At 42.4% G+C, this 19,629-nt stretch overlaps 1 protein-coding gene across 1 annotated transcript in view; it reads right to left on the bottom strand.

Moving 5' to 3' along the window:
* Window positions 1-19,629, bottom strand: part of OPCML (opioid binding protein/cell adhesion molecule like) — a 486,229-nt gene that overhangs the window by 198,971 nt on the left and 267,629 nt on the right. The window contains exon 2 of the mRNA XM_044386480.3: window positions 9,901-10,133. Within this exon, the coding sequence (XP_044242415.1) occupies window positions 9,901-10,133 (233 nt within the window). The remainder of the gene's footprint in view (window positions 1-9,900; window positions 10,134-19,629) is intronic.

Here is a 19,629-nt window from a genome sequence, read left to right on the forward strand (position 1 = left end):
AAGAGGATTTGACTTTATCATCAATAGGGAGTCACTGAAGTTATGAGGAGAGGGAAGTGGCGTGATCAGATGAGTGCATCAGGGATATTCAGACAATGGCGGTAAATTGGATTATAAGGAGGCAGAGACTGAGGGTTGGGTAGCAATTGGGCTGTGACTAAAAAGTCACTGAGGAGTAAGATTCTGCACTTCGATGGTAGTGGTTGTGGGAACAGAAAGGAAGGGAATAACTTTATTGGACACATCTGCTTTGATAGAGAAGCAAAAGAGAAAGAAGGGTCAAAACTTAAGCAGAAGTTTTATACAAGGACAACGTGTGCATGAATAGTAACATGAAGTAAAAGAGGAGGAACCGGTTTTTGAGTGGAGACCGTGAGGGCAGCACGGGCCATACAAAGGCGTGTACAGATGCCCAACCTGAGCAGTTCAGGCAAGAAGCAGAAATTGGAGGCAGGAATTATGGAAGCAATTAAGGACCAGCAACGTCAATTCGGCAGGATGATACAAACCTGATATTAACTTCAAGAGGGATGTTGTACTTACTAAGACAAATAGAAGGAGAGAAAAAGGCTTAAGGAGGAGAGATCCTAACTGCAGGGATATTAGACTGAAATCCTTCAACCAGAAACAACCTGGCAAGGAAAGCACCAGTGTTAGAAATGAACTGCGGTGGCAGGCTGCCCTGCCTATAGGAAAGGGGTGGAATCAAGAGGAAGTTCCACGTGGAGGTTCAGTGTGGGCTTTGCCTACAGATGGAGCACAGCTGAAATCACAGTCTGCACTTATCAGCTGGTGACCCAACGCAACTTCCGTAGCCTTTCTGAGACTCCATTTCCTCATTCAAAAAAGTAGGAAAATACATCCGACCTTCCGGGGCTAACTGGAAAACAGAACTGGACTCTGTGCATGACAGCCATGATTCGTGATCATTAAAAAACAAATCCTTGGGGCTCCTGGGTGTTTCAGTCGTTAAGCGTCTGCCTTCGGCTCAGGGCGTGATCCCAGGGTCCTGGGATCGAGCCCCGCATCGGGCTCCCTGCTCTGCTGGGAACCTGCTTCTTCCTCTCCCACTTCCCCTGCTTGTGTTCCCTCTCTTGCTGGCTGTCTCTCTGTCAAATAAATAAATAAAATCTTAAAAAAACAAAAACAACAACAAATCCTTGACTGCTTTCCTTGTGATTATTTTACTTCACTTCTATTCCTCATTTTCTATACCTATAGAGGAGAATTATTAGTGAGTAAATAGTCGAAGGCTCCTTGATACCTTTATGAGAAGCCAAACTGAGATAACTACAAAGGATAGTTATTTTTGCCAAACAGTGTGTCTGAGGTAAAAACTTGTTAACCAGGGACTCAACTCCAGGCTTCGGACTACAAGTCAGACTCCCTAAATGTGTGTGCACGTGCTCCATGTAGGAAAACATCACTATTCGGAATGCACAGATGACTCCGGTGCTAAACTGGGACTAATCTTGGGGGTGGTGAAATTTGAAAGCTTATGTAGGATCCTGACTATACAAAGGTCATGATGAACTTTAATCTATTAGGGGAATTTATGAACATTAATAATTTACCATCTTCTAAAATGTGATTGCTTCCTCTGCTCACAACAGGAAAGATCTCCTTGTATTTACTTGAGCTATTGACAGACTAGACTCTTAGGAAATGAGCTGAGATCACCATGCAAATTGAGCAGAATATAACAGGCATTTCATTTTCTCCTCCATCTCCACATCAGTGACGATTTTGAGAACAGACTTTATGACTGTTCTGTTTATTTAATTCTATTGAAAATAAGGCAGATGCCAGCCCCAGGCCCTGCCGCGTCTCTTTCTGGCTTCTGTATATGTCACCAAACCAGGTGCCAGGACTGGCATCATCTTAGATCACGTGGAAGTCTCTTGCTTTTGCCTCAAAACAAGACCATACACTTTTATTTATTTTTATGTTTTAAAGATTTTATTTATTTATTTATAGGAGAGAGAGCTGGGGAAGGAGGAGCAGAAGGAGAGGGACAAGCAGATTCTTCACTGAGCTCAGAGCCTGACATGGGGCTTGATCTCAGGACCATGAGATCATGACCTGAGCCAAAACCAAGAGTCAGATGCTTAACTGACTAAGCCACCCAGGTGCCCCTAAACCCACACACTTTTAAAGCCAGGGGCCTCGAATGAAAATGTTGCCCCCTTGGCAGACGGGGTCAAACCACCTCCAGCCCTGACAATGTGTTCATCCAATGTCAAATTTTGCTTAGTCTCATTCCCCTTGGAAAATCCCACTCTTCCTTATTCCTATAACTAAAACATTGTAAGTGTTACAGGAGGAATTGAGCACATATCCCCCCACCATTTCCTTCTAGAGGGAGGCTGAGCCTACATATTTAATGGAGGGCGGGATGGAATTCCACAGGCCACAAAAGAAATAGCCATGAAACGTGTGCAAACTGTGTGTGCATGCATGTGTGACTCTGTGTGTGTGTGTGTGTGTGTGTGTGTGAGAGATGATCTTATCTTCTAAACAGAGCAGAACAAAGGCCCATATTTCTCCTTACAGCAACAGGAGTAGGGACTTGATAAAAGGATAAATAATCTTTTTTTGCAAAATATGCACTGGATTGTGTTGTCACCATCTACACATGATGTCTTGAGAGGGGTGGCAAACAGGAGACTGGGTAGAGTGAGCATCAATTCTATTCCAGCTACGCGACTACCACATCCAGATAAATCTGAGAGAAGGGATAGGATCTTAGAATGGAGAGTGGGAGTGCGCGCCTCATTCCAACCCTGAGAGAGGAGGCTGAGTCAAGTGTGGAGGGAGCCGGCATGGGGATGCCCTTCTGGTGGAATATGACTTTAGAGAACCTTCCTTTATGGTGTGCTGGGGGCATTCTGAGGGCAACAATTTCATTCCTGATTCCCTCTAAGTTTTAGTAGCCTTCTCAGTTTACCCAACTCCTAAATTAAGAATGTTAACATATTTAACACAATTTGATGTGGGTTGTGGAGGCTACCAACGTCAGAGTGAAACAGGGAAGGAGAGGATGTCTTTCTTTCCCACTCCCTGTAACCGAAAAGGGAGCCACTGCCAATGTGGGTTACCACTAAAAATGGTGTTAGCAAGAGGACCTCAAATCTTAAGGGCTCCGAAGAAAATATGAATGAGAAAGAGAGTAAGAGCGAATCCTCTGATTTCCCCATCAGTGGGTGAAGGAGGAAAAGCTGGGGATATAGAGATGCTTGACTATACAAAAATCCTCCAGAGAAATTACATTAATAAATCATAAAATGTAATAACTAGAAGGGACTTCCTTACCATTTCTTCAACCCTACTGTTTCAAAACCAACAAAACGAAGCCCAGAGAAGGTCTTACATCTATTTTTTACTGTGGACCTTTTGGCGTCTGTGTTTTATTTGCACATATACATAGAAGCTGCAGTTTATAGGGGCGCCTGGGTGGCACAGCGGTTAAGCGTCTGCCTTCAGCTCAGGGCGTGATCCCAGCGTTATGGGATCGAGCCCCGCATCAGGCTCCTCCGCTGGGAGCCTGCTTCTTCCTCTCCCATTCCCCCTGCTTGTGTTCCCTCCCTCGCTGGCTGTCTCTCTCTCTATCAAATAAATAAATAAAATCTTAAAAAAAAAAAAAAAGAAACTGCAGTTTATAGACCCTTTTTCAGAATCTTATTTTCTAATGCAAATATATAGATAGAGATAGAGATATAGGTATATTTGAATAATATATAAGATCAAGGTATGCATATGTGTACCTAAATAGAATCAAATACATTGCATTTTATTCGTCACCCCAGGATAAGAAGCCAGGAAGGGAACAGCCTACAAATACAGGCCTGGATGTCAGGAGCAGAACTCAGGCTGGGGAATGAGTTTTTTTGATGCCCAGTCGTGTTCTTTTCCACTTTTCCACCCTGCCTCTGTGAAGAACAAGTGTGATTATAATTTAAAATAGAGGCTGAATAAATTAAATTTATTTCAGGTTGACTGCCTGCTTTTCTTTAGGCCCCAAATTACACATGTTCATTTAAATGACTGTAATATTTGGAAGAAGAGGAGAATATAGCAGAAAAAAAGAGGTTAGTTGCAAAGGAAGATCTGAAAATAAGTTGGTCCTTGGCAAAACTGTGACCTGTGGGCAGGGCTGCGTCCCCCGCCCGCTGGAAACGCTGCACTGGTGCCCAGCCCACGTGCCCCCTGTGCCCCGGCCTCCGCATGGCCAACAACAGGCTCCTGGGTCTCCACTCTTCTCAGCAGCACCTCAGAACTTGTTACATTTTTCTCACAACATTTACCTGTCCTTTTGCTTAACTAGGAGTTAGCAGTCTGCTGCGCGAACATACTGAATCTAGAATCGCAATACTTGGCCCGAAGGGGTGCTTTGCCACTTACTGGCGAGCGGAACTTGGACAAATGACTTCAACACTGAATCTTAATTTGTTTTCTTGGAATGTGGTGACTTTTTTTTTTTTTTTTTTTTTGAGAGAGAGAGAGAGCAAGGGAGCTTGTGTGGGTGGGGGTGCAGAGGGAGAGAGCGAAAATCTCAAGTGGACTCCCCACTGAGTGTGGAGACCGACAGATGCAGGGCTTGATCGCACGACCCTGAGATCGTGCGATCTCAGATCGGGGCCAAGATCAAGAGTTGGACACTTAACCGACTGAGCCCCCCCAGGCGTCCCGGAATGTGGTGACTTTCTGTTCTGTCTTCCAGGGCTTTCCTGAAGAATAATCAAAAGTGATAATGCAAGTCCAGTGCTTTAACTGTATTCTGATTGCTGTTTTACAGAGACAAGTTGAGGGAAGGGGAATCTAAAGCATTTAATAGTGCCATCATCTTTGGGCAACGTTGTAATCTCTCTAAGCCTCAGGTTCCTTATTTTTAAAACGTGAATCTGCTGTAGACTTTGTCGGGCTGGCGTGAGGATCAACTGAGCGAAGGTTTATGCTCCATGTGCCCAATGCAGAAGTTAGCGGGTGCTTAGCAGAATCTAGGACCGGACTGGTTGGCAGGTCAGACTTCTCCACCTTCTCAGCTCAATGTTGGGGACCAAACAGTCTCACCTCAACTGACTCCAGGCTCAAAGACTCAAAGTCTTTTGCAGACACGGAGATTGCGTAAGCGTGCTGCAGAGTCTCAGATGTGAGAACGCATCCTTCACCATTTGTAGCCATTTGCATATAATTGGGCTGAGCAAGGGGGGTCCATTCCATGAAGAGAAATACCTGGTAGTAAACAGATGTCTGAACTAGCCAAGAGAGCAGACAGAAAATGTCAACATCCAAGGAGCAAAGAGCCAACCCACGTTCTTGCCGATCTATCCCGGACAAGGACGGCAACCATGGCGACACAAGGATATCCATGGAGTTTCAGAGCGCTGAAGACTTCATGACAATTCGAATCACGATTAGATACTGGATTCTCAGAGGGGCAGAGTTTTCAGTACTTACACAGGATAAAGAGGTAACATTTAAAATGTGTCTCCCTGGAGGGATGAACTGCTAGTAAATTAATTATCTTCCTCTTTGCCTCTCTCTGCCTCTCTACACCATTTGTTGTAGCGCTGGCATCCCACCCCCACTGCTAATTTTCTTCTTCTTGAGCTTTGTCCTCAATTTCTGCTGGTACAATGCATTATCAGTATCAGGGAAGGGGGAGGGGAAGAAGAAAGGATAACCGAAAATTTCTCTGCGATCTAAATTAGAGAACTAACTTCAGATATGGTCGGCAGAGGAGGTGCTGGAGTATGCTGGAGAGACATTGATCTTGGCCATGGTTCAAGCCCCAGCTCTGCTACTTACTCACCGGGGACCCTGGCTGCTCTCTTAACCTCCATGAGCCGTAGTTATCTAATTTGCAAAATGAAGAGAACAGTCACTGCACTGCAGCCTCCCAGGGCTTGTTGTAAGGGTCAAACGAGACAAAGATTGTGACCGGTGCTGTAGAGTGCTAAATAAATGCATGTTATCCCTGGTGTATCTTTTAGCTTGTCACACTGAAGACCCTCATCCCTCCAGGGAACTGCTCCCAATTACTACCCACTTCAAGGCATCTGGACAGTGGCTGACTCATTCCCCACCCCTATCTGCTTGAAGGGGCTTTATGGTCATTGCCTTCATATGCCATTTCCTTTGCTGTATCAATCTGTTCCTCCATTCATTTTACAAACATTTGCTGAATGCCTAGTATGCCTCACACAGGGTGCTATGTACTGGGGATAGATATAAATAAACTGCGGTTCCTGCTGTTCTGTAGGAATAGTTAATCTCAGAAATCTTACCTACTTTCCTACTTAGGAGATTCATGATGAATCTCAAATATACCTCATCTGATCCCGAGTTACACCTTAGCTCTATAGGACCTGCTTAATGTCTGTGCTTTCCTTATCCCTAAACCTAGCAAGACTAATGCTTTCCTAGCCTAGTGGCGCGGGAGCCTAATTCCATGATTACTAGCCAGCCCTTCAACATTTCCCCAAACTCAAAAAGGTAGGTGATATCCTTTTAATCCTTCCTCTTTCAAGGCATTAAGATTAATCCTCCCAATTTCCCTTGGACAGTATCTCCTGGAGGAACCTTCTCCAGCTGCATAGGTAGACCTATAGCCCACTCCCGTCCCAGCTTTTGAGTGATGGCAGTAACCTATTCCCTGCTACTCTGGCTTCCTTCTACTTCAGTCCATCCCATACAGGGCTGCCAGGTCGATTTTCCTACCTGACTAATCTTACTCCACAGCAACACTTCTCTTTGGCTCTGGATTTTCTTAAAGCCTAGGTACGCAGTCTAGGTCGCATTATCATACATACTCACATGCTCCCTTAAAATTATCCTTTCCGCGGCCAAGATGTGCCTTGGGTATCAGTGATAATTTTTTTTAACAAACACAGCTTCTTCTCTCACAGAAGACTTGGAAATTAATCCCATCAGATATGTGGCAAAGGCCACCTTCGAAAACAGCCAAGGACAGGCTCCGAGGTTAGTGACAGAGCATGTCTGAGTTCCTCACATTGCAGCGGCAGGGAGCAACAAAGCCAGGACCCTGTGTGATTGCTCTCCCTTCTGCTAATGGCACTTGGTTGGCAGAGGTGATGAGATTCTAACATCCTCAAATGGACAGAAGATAAATAAACACCTTCTCCCCCTCTTTCTCTCTAAACAGACAAGTTGCAGCTCGGAAATTTTTCGGTTTTTCTCATTGCAAAATCAATACCCATCAGCAGTTTGGAATTACAGGCAAGATTAGGCCTCAGTTTTATACATGCCTTATTGTATTCCAAAAGCTTTCTACTCAGTCAGATAAATCTTCTTTAAGAGGATTAGGAAACTTTCATTATCTTTATCTAACCTGAACTAACACAAAGTCTGAAAAATTAATCTATAGACTGGACAAAAGCCGATAGGTGCTGGGAAGAAGGAGGACTCTTGGACTTCTTTCTAATTGAGCAGTGGGGCCTCTGCTTCCACCCACTAGAAATTCAACTGGTCTCCAAAGAAAGAACAAGTCTCCCCATTGCTAACCAAGACCGAAGAGAATGCAGCTCCCTGCGTGCCTTCCTTCACCTCTCAGTAAATGGAACGATCCATCTGCTAAGTGTTCCAAGGGAAGGTCGTCTCCTTTCACCTCCACCCTCCCTTATCTTCTGCATTGGATTTCAAGGGCCACCTCAGCCACCCAGAGCTGTAACAGTCACTTGGTCTGAAATGTGGAGACTGTGAGGAACTGACCTCTGAAATTGAAGTCACTCCACTGCTCTGCTCTTGCCTGTTCGCAGACTCTTTCTGACCCAAACCTGTGAGGCCCACAGGGAGACACTACTGGCTTCCATAGCCGGCCCAAGGAGTTGTTCCAAGGGCCTTATGAAGCGCATTATCCCTGAAGCTCTGCATCACTGGCCCTTTATGGCCTGTATTGACTTTGACATGCTTACACAATCTGTCTTATTTCCTGAAAAGTGATAGCCTTGTTCTGTTTGAGTCTGTTTCTGTACAGTGCCTGACAGTTCTTTTTTATTTCAGAGCTGCATTTCCTGAATTTGAAGATAACTTTGCTGTCAAGGCCACGAAGGTGCCACGGAGGCGTCACTTCCAATGCTGAGAATTTCAGCTCCTCTGGAGCCAAGCCCAGGTGGCAGGCGGGGTAGTGAGAACTCACACTCCCTTGTTTTCTGCACCCCCAGGAACTTTCAACAGACATTCCAGCTCCTCTCAGATAACTGATCTCACCAAGCGCCTCTACCAGCCTCTGAGAAGAAGCATCAGACATGACAGTTGTCTTTATCTCCAGATGGCAGGCCGTCTTGTAGCTCCAAAGCAGTGATCGTCACCAAGCCATACCCCTGGGTGGGACATGTATGGAGAATGGAAACAGCAGAGTGTACAGACATCTGTTGTATGCAGGCTGATGCGGGCGTCTGAAAGCTCTCGGGGGTGAGAGAAGGACTTGAAGACTGAACTGAGATTGGGCTTCAAACAATATGGCAGCGCCAGGGCCTGCTGGGGAACAGAGCTACAGCAGACCGATCTCTGGTCTAGCACATGCCATTACAAATGGCTCACAGAGCCTGGCAAAGAGCTGTTCTAGCCAAAAGAAAGGGATGGCCACCCTGAATTCTACAAGTGACTAAAGTGTGAAAAGATACTAATCTCCACTCAAACTCTTCACGAAACCAACAGAAATGAGCAAAACCATATTCTTTAACAAAGCGAGGGTGAGGGCATCCACATTAGCTAAGCCAAGATGCTACACGCATTTCACAAACTGGATAAAATTTGTTGAATCTACTGCAGATGGGATCTGATAAAAGGCACTTACTACAGACTGAATCACACCCAGGGACTCCTTCCGAGAGCTTAGTGCATGACTCCAACAGGTCAGTATAGGAGACTGCGTGAAAGGTCCACCCAAGCCTCTCCTTTAGTGGAGGAAAGCTATGGTACTGGGGGATGGGAAGTAGTCTCCTTAGCACTTCATTGATACCGTGAGTCAATACCTGACAGAAACTGCTTTACATAGTGATGGGTGAGATACGATATTAGTTGGGGGCAGTTTAAAATAAGTTCATTTGTATTGCTGCCTTGTTTGAAAATGGCTCCCAAATTCTCAGAGCTGCTATTTAAATGTGTTTCTAATTTTTAATATTTAATAGTTGATATCTGGAAATCTGACATTTCTTCAGCCTTACTTTTTTCCTACGTTGTGAAATTCTAATGAAAAACTTTTGAATAATATGCTTGGGTATACTAACACAAATTTTTAAAGAGAGAATGAGGGTGGCTGTTAGAGAATAACTCTCCTTTTAAAAAATTATATAGATATATTTCTGACATAGACCTGAAGACAGTATTTTGACTAAGATCCTTCTTAATCTAGACTCCATCGTGAGGCTAAAGGGATGCAAAGACCCAAACTCCATGCCAGGGAGGACTTGACTGCAGCAACCAGAACCCCTTCTGGAACATACACATCCCAAAACCATGCAAAAACCAGTCACAAGGCATATAACTTCACATCAACGTTATTAACCTCTTATTATGAAATAATCCTATGAAAGGTAATTAAAAGTCACAGAGAATAGTAATATCTCTATTTTTTAGTATTTCTTGCCCAACTCCAGAGTGCTAAGTAACTTAATAAAGTTCAACCAGCACATGCCAAGCAACTTATTAATAAGAACAGAAGGACCAGAGATAAAATTGAGAAACTGTGAAGATACTCAGTACTTAGTGAAGAACGGAGCAGATGGGAAGAAATCCAGAACATGACACTCAGTCTTGGAGTTCCATAGAGGAAAATGTTTTTCATGCCTTCATACATGAGTAGAAGAGAAGACTGAGATTACGCTTCCCTTCCATCATTGACAGGACCACTAACCCCCGGATCCAGCTGTGACTCACCTTGCACTATGAGGTGGACCCGGGAAGTTTTAGGGTGGTTGTCCGTCTGCACGGAGCAGGTGTACGGGCCCTCGTCATACACATCCACGTTCTGGATCATGATGCTGTACTGGGTTGGTGTGTTGACCAGGATGATCACACGAGGGTCTATGGACCACTTGTCATTCCCAGCGTAGAGGATGGTGCTGCGGTTTAGCCAGGCCACACGGGTGACTCGGTCATCTATGGTACACCTGTAAGTAAGGGGTGTGGGGAGAGGAGAGGAGGGTGTAGGGGAAGGGGAGAGGAAAAGGGGGAGGGAAACATTGAGGAAGACAGGTGGGGGAGGGAGGAAGAGAGTGTTGAGAGACTGCATTATAAATGTGGTTGCTGCATTCTGAACACTAAATGAAACAACACAACCCAATGCTAAAAGGAAACAATCAATTATTGATGAAACTTCCTAAATATAGGGGAACAGTGACCTGAATCATCCTGAAGAACCGATGAACCCAAATCATTTCTATTTGATTTAGGAGCATATTATGTGAATATCTTTGCTGTATATTTGCTTTCCATCTTATTTTTCCCCCCAGGCTTATATGAAAATTAGTTTATATTTCTTGAGTACATTTACCACCTTGTGGGAGAGATGGCCCAGGGGCATAAGGGTGAGAAACGTGGATCGTATTTCAAATAGGTCACAGATAATCCACAAAGCAAATACCTAACCTGTTGTTAGTCAAAAAGTGAACATATTTACCGCCAGCCCCCCCCCCCCCACCTCCGGTATTGATAATCTCCTTATAAACCCTAAGCTACCCAAAGCCTGCAAACTACAATTTATAACACGGATTGATAAAATTCACCTTTAGAAAGCCAACAATTTTTGAGGAAGTCATGGCTGCCTCTGAAGATGTCAGCAGAAGGAAGAGGAAGTGGTCAGGCAGCATTCCTTTTCCTTCTTACCGCCACCCCCCTCCAAGAGAATAGTGTGGCTGATGTCACCTCAGTCATCATGATGGTAAAGAGCTAACATCTACCCCTTCATACCTCACGTGCACTCTTCCCTACAACCGAAAGCTATGAATGCAAGTAGAATTTGTTTTTTGGTGTGTATGACTTGCAGTCTCTCAAGTTTAACGCAGAAATAAATACACCTGCTGGTCAGAAAGAAAATTTGTATATGTGCACCATGATCCTTTAATCTGTGGAAAGAAAATAGAAGAGGGGCACCTGGGTGGCTCAACAGGTTAAGCATCTGGCTCTCGGTTTCGGCTCAGGTCATGATCTCAGGGTTGTGAGATATAGCCCTGCGTAGGGCTCTGTGCTGGGCATGGAGCTTGCTTACTCCTCCCCCCTCTGCCCCTCCCCACTGCTCTCTCTCTCTCTCTCTTAAAAAAAAAAAAAATCAAGGAAATAGAAGAGAATCCCTTATAAATGTGGATTGCCAAGAAGGATGCAGTTATAGGGCCCTAGGTATGCCCACCTGCCACTCATTGCTTTAGTCTGCACCTGAGTTGCAGTATCTGGGCAAATAGGAAGGTGAAATTACACCTGCCCTGCTCTCTGGAGACGTCCTAGCAAAGAGGTATGAGGCCCTCCTTCTGCACACAAGGAACATGAATCCAGCACCTCCCGTGAGAAAACAGAAAAAACGTTGCCATATCTCCCCAAATCTGATCCCATTTTGACTGAAAGCAGCAATCCTTCTGATAAGGCTCAGGAGATGAGAATACCAAGGACACTGGCAATGGAGGAGAGATCAAGCACATTTGGACATGCTGTTTTCCCTTAGGAATGTGGCCAGCCTGACACAGCCTGAATGGTCATGGGAGCAGAGTAATACTGGAGCACTAAAATGACAGCTTCTGTTGAAAGGGGAAAGCATTCAGTCTAGCAAAGTACTCTCCCTGGTTGGTAGGGCACATAGAAATAATACCAGCTTCCAATCACGGAGGACTTGTGCACAGGTCCACCTGTCATTCAGCAGCTCCTGGCAACCTTGGGGTTGGGCTGATAATTAGACGCTTTCTTTCAAAAGACAGTAGGAAGAAATTTTTCTCCTCTAAATTTTCTTTATTTGCTGTTTTTCAAACTATAAAAATGAAATAAGCATGTTTAGACATGTGAACAAATACGGTCCTTGATTTGGTAACACTCTGGTTACTTCTTCCACATTTTACTCCTTACATGCATATATTCACAGATATAAAGACTGGTTTGATTTATTTACCTGAACTAGAATCATACTCTAATACTCCTAGAAACAGTTTTTTGGAACTTGACCACAGACATCTCTGAACACCAGTAGTTTTGGGGGCTGAAACACATTTACCATTAGATTATGATAATTCAAGTATCATTGAGTGACCTTTACAGCTGTGCCATGGTGATAAAAAAAAAAAAAAAAAATGAAGTCATGCTGTTTCCTCCATATCCTGGTACCCTAGTTTCACTCTCTGGGTAGTTTTTTCCTTCTCTAGCAACTTTCTATTTCCCTTAGGAAGACCAAAAACCCTAATGAACCTTCCCCACTCTACATTTCCGAAAGCATTTATTAGGGGGAACAAAAAAAGATAAACTCATTTATTCACTCTCAGTTGCAAATGATTGATAAGGGTTAGCGTGCAACCTTTCTTTATGACAGCTGTGTTTTCATAAACACCAAATCCCTGTTCGAATAACTCCTAACAATGCAGTTCTAATTGTGCAATGCCAGGAACTGGCAAGCCTAGAAGTGGTTGGTAAATTGGGACAGAGTAAAGAGAGTCACCTTCTAATCCCTAGAACCACACAAACCCAGGTGACAACGTGCAAACACATATTCTTGCTTTTATTTTGGTCAATTATGTAATTTCTTGCACATTTTGAAGTTGACATAATTTTTTTTTTTTAAAGATTTTATTTATTTATTTGGCAGAGATGGAGACAGCCAGCAAGAGAGGGAACCCAAGCAGGGGGAGTGGGAGAGGGAGAAGCAGGCTCATAGTGGAGGAGCCTGACGTGGGGCTCGATCCCATAATGCCGGGATCACGCCCTGAGCCGAAGGCAGACGCTCAACCGCTGTGCCACCCAGGCGCCCCAGAAGTTGACATAATTTTTAAAATGTAAGTTAAAAGGATGCATTGTTGACCCGTGGAGAATATTCAGATTTTAAAATTGAACTGTCACTATATTGCTTTATATATATAAATGAACACTAGGACACTATATATATATAACATATATATTCAATAAAATTTAAATGCAATAGTGATTTGATTATCTAGTTTCAAAATTCATGAACAAGCCCTTCTTTATTAGCCATAAAATGTGCATTGTTCCTTTTTAAAACTTTAACTTGTGTTCCCAATATACGTCCTCTGCAGGATTTTATCTTTTATTTTTAGTCTTTCATTTTTTATTTATTTATTTTTAAGATTTTATTTATTTGACAGAGAGAGACACAGCGAGAGAGGGAACACAAGCGGAGGGAGAGGGAGAAGCAGGCTTCCCGCTGAGAAGGCAGCCAGACATGGGGCTCGATTCCAGCACCCTGGGATCATGACCTGAGCCGAAGGCAGACGCTTAACGACTGAGCCACCCAGGCGCCCCTCTGCAGGATTTTATCTTGACGTAGTATTTCATGCTTAAAAATCTTTTATTGATCAGCTGTCATATTTATTTGCAAATAGAGAGAGATTGAAATTGAGATTTCTTTTATGTTCTGTGATCATAAAGCTCTGAGTAATACTATCTTCTCTTAGATTGAGTTATCATTACAAGGACAATATTGATAAAACAACATAAATATATTGTCCATGTTTTTAAGTATAATTAAACATAAAAAGTAAACTTTCACTGGAAATATAGTACTTAGTGGGGTAGATGAAGCTTTATAAAATTATACCTTGAATAAATATCATTACTGCTAGAATGAGATAGACCTCAAGGACCAGTCCCATTCCTGTTTTTGTTTGAGAAAAACCTAGTTCACATAAGCAAGGGCGAATCTTGTATCGCAGTGCCACTCAATTCTTTGACTCCCTTCCAAGATGTGTGCCAACAATCGCATAGTAATACAGCTTCAAAAATTATTTTAATGATATCACAGCTGATGATTCAATTAGTTCCTCCTTCAATTTCTTTCAAAGCAATGAATTGAAAAATACCTGATTTGCAAAGGGCTTTGTAACTCAGTATTAAATTCTATTTCACAATATCTGGACAGTATACTGCTAACATTTTACCATGCCTTCTCAAATGACTATTAAAGATATATTCCTCTTTTACTTAGAAGCACCTTGTTTAACCCAATGCACCCAGAAAGGTGGGTCATTGAATGCTGTTTATTTTAATATGCCAAATCACACTGTCCTCTGCCAGAAAACGCCTCTTTCTCTAATTCCAAGATAGAGAAGGCCTCACTTTGCCATGAATTTTTTTTAATATTTTATTTATTTATTTGACAGAGAGAGAGACAGCCAGAGAGAGAGGGAACAGAAGCAGGGGGAGTGGGAGAGGAAGAAGCAGGCTTCCAGCGGAGGAGCCTAATGTGGGGCTCAATCCCAGAACGCCGGGATCACGCCCTGAGCCGAAGGCAGACGCCCAACCGCTGTGCCACCCAGGTGCCCCTGCCACGAATTTATTACTGATAAAGTGATGTGCCATTACCCTTACTACGTCTCTGCTTACTCTGGTGGGGCTCCCCTTCAAAAGGTGTCTTTTTTTTTTTTTTTTTTGAAAATAGTTGGATGGTGTAAATGACAATGAAAGTAAAAGTAAATTCTTTCCTGGACAACTTATAAAGTGGGCACCAGTCAGAAAGGAGAACCAGAATTATAATTCAATCTCAGGCAGCTTCTCAGGAAGACTGATTTAGGAAATCTGAAATCCTGAATGTATTCATTCTCTTAAAACTTTCACTGTGCTTGTATAAGACCTATAACTGCAGGTTGGAGTGCATGGAACTCAGTTCGAATTACCAGAGGGTTTTGTAGGGACTGACTTTAAAACAGGTCAGTCAAAAATCTATCTTCCAGAGGCAAAACATAGTGTCACTGCCCTGCCACACTGCCCTTGGAAAGCCTTGTGTACTCCTTACATAGACATACCCCAGACAGATGTCTATGGTCCAATTTCCTTGCTCTCGAACCTGGGCCTCTTTATTGGGCATGGGGGGTAACTGGATAAATCTATCTCTCTGAATGGGGGAGAGCTCGTTCATTAAGTCTGTACAGTCCTAGAGCCTAAAGAATGATAATGACACTTGCGAGAATAATGATATTGGTTGAGGGAAAAGAAGGAAACAACAGGGAATAGTAAGAAGAAGAATTCAGAGAAGAACTTTTAAAAAAATGTTTAAGTGTTCTTCCAAACCTGGTTCCCTCCCTGCTATTTATGGCTATTTTGGATTCTTATTAACCAGAAGCACACAGAGGAGAAATTTTTATGTTAAATAAGGGTATCCAGGAAGAAAGTCAAGAAACATTAATGACAACTTTCTAATTTCTTGAAAACTCTTTTAGGTCTCTAAAATTCTTACTTTTAAGCAAATCTTACCTAGTGGTCCTTGGTAAGATAGAACTCATCACAACTCTACAGTAATGTCTACAATTATGTAGTAACTAGAGTTACCTAGGACAGTTTAAGAACTTTCCATATATTAAATCACCTGATCCTTGTAATTACCCTTTGAGACACACACTATTATTATCATACTTTATAGATCAGGAAACAGATGCAGAGAGACTCAGGACTCTGAACAGCTGGTACAACCAGAGCAGGGAATTTAGACCCAGGCAGCCTGGTGTAGAATTCCTGCACTTAAAGTTTGTGGTCTTCTCCTTGAAAAGAAAGTTCCTGTGGCTCAAGAATCCAAGTAATAAGACCATCCAATCAGTTTCCCACAAATTTATGGTACTTAGTATTTAATTTTCTCATAACAGACAAAATAGCTTAGGAGAACAGGAAAGATATTTGGAAATGAATTCTGTACATCCTTAACCCCCCTCTAGCTATTTGTGAAGAATGGAAATATGCAGAAAGGGCAAAGAAATGGCCAAAAACTATTGGAGGAAAGGAATCTTGCAGGTAAAGTTGTTATTTCTGACTCCACTAAATATGGGACAAGGGGTTAAATGCTGGGTCATTTGTTTTGTTTTCGATGAGGAGGTGCAGACAAAGGAGATCCATGTTTCAAGCAGTGGTTCCCAAACTTCACTCTGCATCAGATTCACTCAGAGAGCTCTTTGAAACAGATTGCCAAGCCCAGCTCCCAAGTGCTTCTGATTCAGTGGGTTGGAAGTGGGCTGAGAATTTTCATTTTTAAGTTCCCAGGTGAAGTCCATGCTACTGGTCTGGGGACTCCTCTTTGAGAACATCTGCCTTCAAGAAACCAGACAAGAGACAAGTCGGAATTTAATCAAAATAATAAAATCTTCCTTAAAAGTGAAATCAGCCAGCTTTAAGGTTTTTGTTTGTGTTCTTTATGTTTGCTGTTGTTTTTATATTTTGCCTCTGAAAATACAAAATAAAAAACTACCATGATTCACATAACAGATATTTAATCAACATCTAATGTACACTAGACAATGTTCCAGGAGCTGAGAATGCTGGCTGGCAAATAGACAAAGGTTATGGGCCTTGAAGCTATGTCCAGTGAGACAAGGAAAGCATATAAGCAAATAAGCATCTTAGTTTCAGAGAATGGCAAGTGGTGAAAGCAAAGCAGGTTAAGGAATGGTGAGTGCCATTGGGCCTGGGAGCATATCTGAGACAGAGGGGTCAGCAAATGCTCTCTGGGGCCTGCACACTAGATGCTGAAGTTTTTTTTTTTAATCTTAAATCTGAATGCAATACAATGCACATCTGAAAATCATGGCTAACTTAACAATAAAAGTCACATCTCCATTATATTTACAGATAGCTGCAGGAACATTTAGATAGTATGGGTAACTAGAGAACAAGTAATTAATTAACTAATTAATTAATTAATTAGAACAAGTATTTTATGTATTCATTTATTTAAGAGAGAGTACACAGGCACAGGAGCACAGGGGGGAGGGGCAGAGAGAGTCTTATGCTCCACGCTCTGCTTGAGCCTGACGCAGGGCTCAATCTCATGACCCTGAGATCACAACCTGAGCCAAAACAAAGAGGTGGAAGCCCAACCCACCGCACTGCCCAGTTGCCCCAAGAACAAGTATTTTAAACCAGCCTCACGAAGAGTGTCTCTCCTGCATCGATAACTCTGTAAATGTTAGTGTTCAAAGAACTGAAAACTGGCATTTTGAGAAACTGAAGTTAACCAGAAAATGCCTTTATATTCCTAGCCTTGTTATTGGGACAATACCTAAAATACATTGCAAGCCTCTCTGCCTTAGGGAGCAGATAGTAGTGAATAGATTTTAACCTTTAAAACAAACTCATCATTCTAAACTCCACTCTTTTTGTAATACAGTGTTAATTTAGAAGATCCTGGACTTCTTCATTGAATGTACAACACCGGATTTAATTATTTACCCACTTGGGCTATACATACCGCGCGGATCAGAGCCGTGTCTGTGGTTTTCATTTTATATCACCAGCACCTCCCAGAGTCCATCTGGCAGGCGATGAGTACATATTTATAATGATCAGAAGTGAGACAATATTTTTCAAACTGATATCAAAAGAACCCACAAAGATTATAGATAATGATATGGTATATATTTGAACGTTGCTACGAGAGTAGATCTTAAATGTTTTCACTAAGATAAGACATGTTAATTATGTGATGGGATGGAGGTGTCAGTTGTTGCTAGGTGGTAATCATTTGCAATAAGTAAGTACATCAAATCAACATATTGTACACCTTAAACTTAAAAATATTGTGTGCCAGTTATATCTCAATGAAGTCTCGGGGGGGGGATCTACAGAAGGTAAAGTGGGTGTCCTTGGAGATATTTGGATATTTGAGTGTGTGCATGTCTCTGTAAGTTACGTACACACACAGCCTCCAGGGGCTCTTTACTTATATTTCTTAATTTAGTGTTTTCTTTTGTAAAATATTCTGAAAAAAATAATTTATACCTATTCTGGATGTGGTGACCACAATTAGATTTAAAAAAATAATTTATACCTATTCTGGATGTGGGGACCACAATTAGATTTAAATGTTCAGATTTGTGTCTATTATTACAATGGCACGAAAGAGTACTTCTTCCGTTGCCTCAGGCTAATGAGAAAATACAGAGGTGGACTTAGGGTTCAGCAGTACATTTCCGCCAAGGAAAGCTGAACGATGCCTGGGTCCACTATAGTAACAAAGGTTCTCAAAAGTTGGAATGAAGCGATGTGCCGAGAGAACTCATATGGCACATACTGAGAAAGTGGTGCTCTGGCAGCGGGCAGTACCATAGTCACACTGCGACTTGGAAATTAATTTTAATAAAACGTCATCTGCTCTGTTAAATTCATGTTGTTAATTTTAGTGGTTATATATGTGTATGATGTACAATTTTGGATTTTAGAGTCATGTAAGTGTTTAAAGGTTAAGGGATTTATACCTAATTTTATGATTTTACATATAATTTTTTTTTACCTAATGTTACTACTGGGAATCCCTGAAACCTTGTTGCTGTCCACCCCTGCCCCCTGCCTTTAAAATGGCCTTCTAGAGAGTACTCAGTTTAAGAAATGCTGATAAAGGTGATAGAGTTGAATGTTAAAGCTCCAATATGCATTTTCCTTGAATTTCCTTTTAAAATTATTGTTTTTGCTTTTGAATATCTTTGCCCTTTTACATAAATTGAGTTAATTGAAATTCGGTTAAGAACCTTACATGTATCAAAACATATTAGTAATACTAGTTTGAAAAATGGAAGGAAGAAGATCTTGCTTTAGAGAATTCAAAGACCAATAACAAATGAATTTTTTAAAAGAGAGGAGAGGAGGCAAACCAAAATGAAATATTTGCAGCTGAATTCCCAAGGTATTCTAAATTGCGCAAAGCTGTTTTCCTGGGAAGCTTTAACTACTGGGTTATTTCCTGAGTTACAAATACAGCCAACTCTGGAGCATCAGCAAGGACCCTAAATTATGTAAGGGAAAACTTTATGATTCAGATAGTTGAAAATTCAACGAGAGTAATAACTCTGCTAGAGCTAATATTTGCTGATAAGGTATTGGTGGAGAATATATATGAGAGCTTCTGCGGAAGAGTTGGGGGGGATTAGAGCTCCTTAGAGAGGGTCCGGTATGGAAATATTGCAGTCCGGCATGAGATTGACTTCGAAGGCTGACAGATACTTGACATCTGCAGATTGCCTCTAATTGGAAGATGGTGCCACAGTAACAGCAGCTGGAGTTGGGGAGTAACATTAATACACAGAAAGGGTGCATGTGTTTGTTTGTGTGCGTGTGTGTATGTGTGCAAGTGGGGGAGGGGTGTCATCCAGACAAAAGGAGAAAGCATATACAAATGCATGCAGAATGGGGCCCTCGAGAAAATAGAGCATTTCAAACCAAACTAAGGAAGGTGTGGGGTATCCTGAAAATGGTGTCACCTGAAGCAGAAAATCAGTTGCAGGATGATGATGTGTTGTGGTTTCAGCCATGACCGATGATATATGAGTCCATCAGAACAGTGCTCATTGTGTCCCCAAGCAAGCAAGGGGAACTTCCCTTCCCCACAAGCACAGCGAGGGCTCTACCTGAATGCAGAGAGCAACTTCACACACCTCACCACCCAAGTGAGGCGGCCAGGCAGAAGGCAGTCCAGAACAG

This window comes from Ursus arctos, unplaced genomic scaffold, assembly GCF_023065955.2.
Source record: "Ursus arctos isolate Adak ecotype North America unplaced genomic scaffold, UrsArc2.0 scaffold_22, whole genome shotgun sequence".
Lineage (NCBI taxonomy): Eukaryota > Metazoa > Chordata > Mammalia > Carnivora > Ursidae > Ursus > Ursus arctos.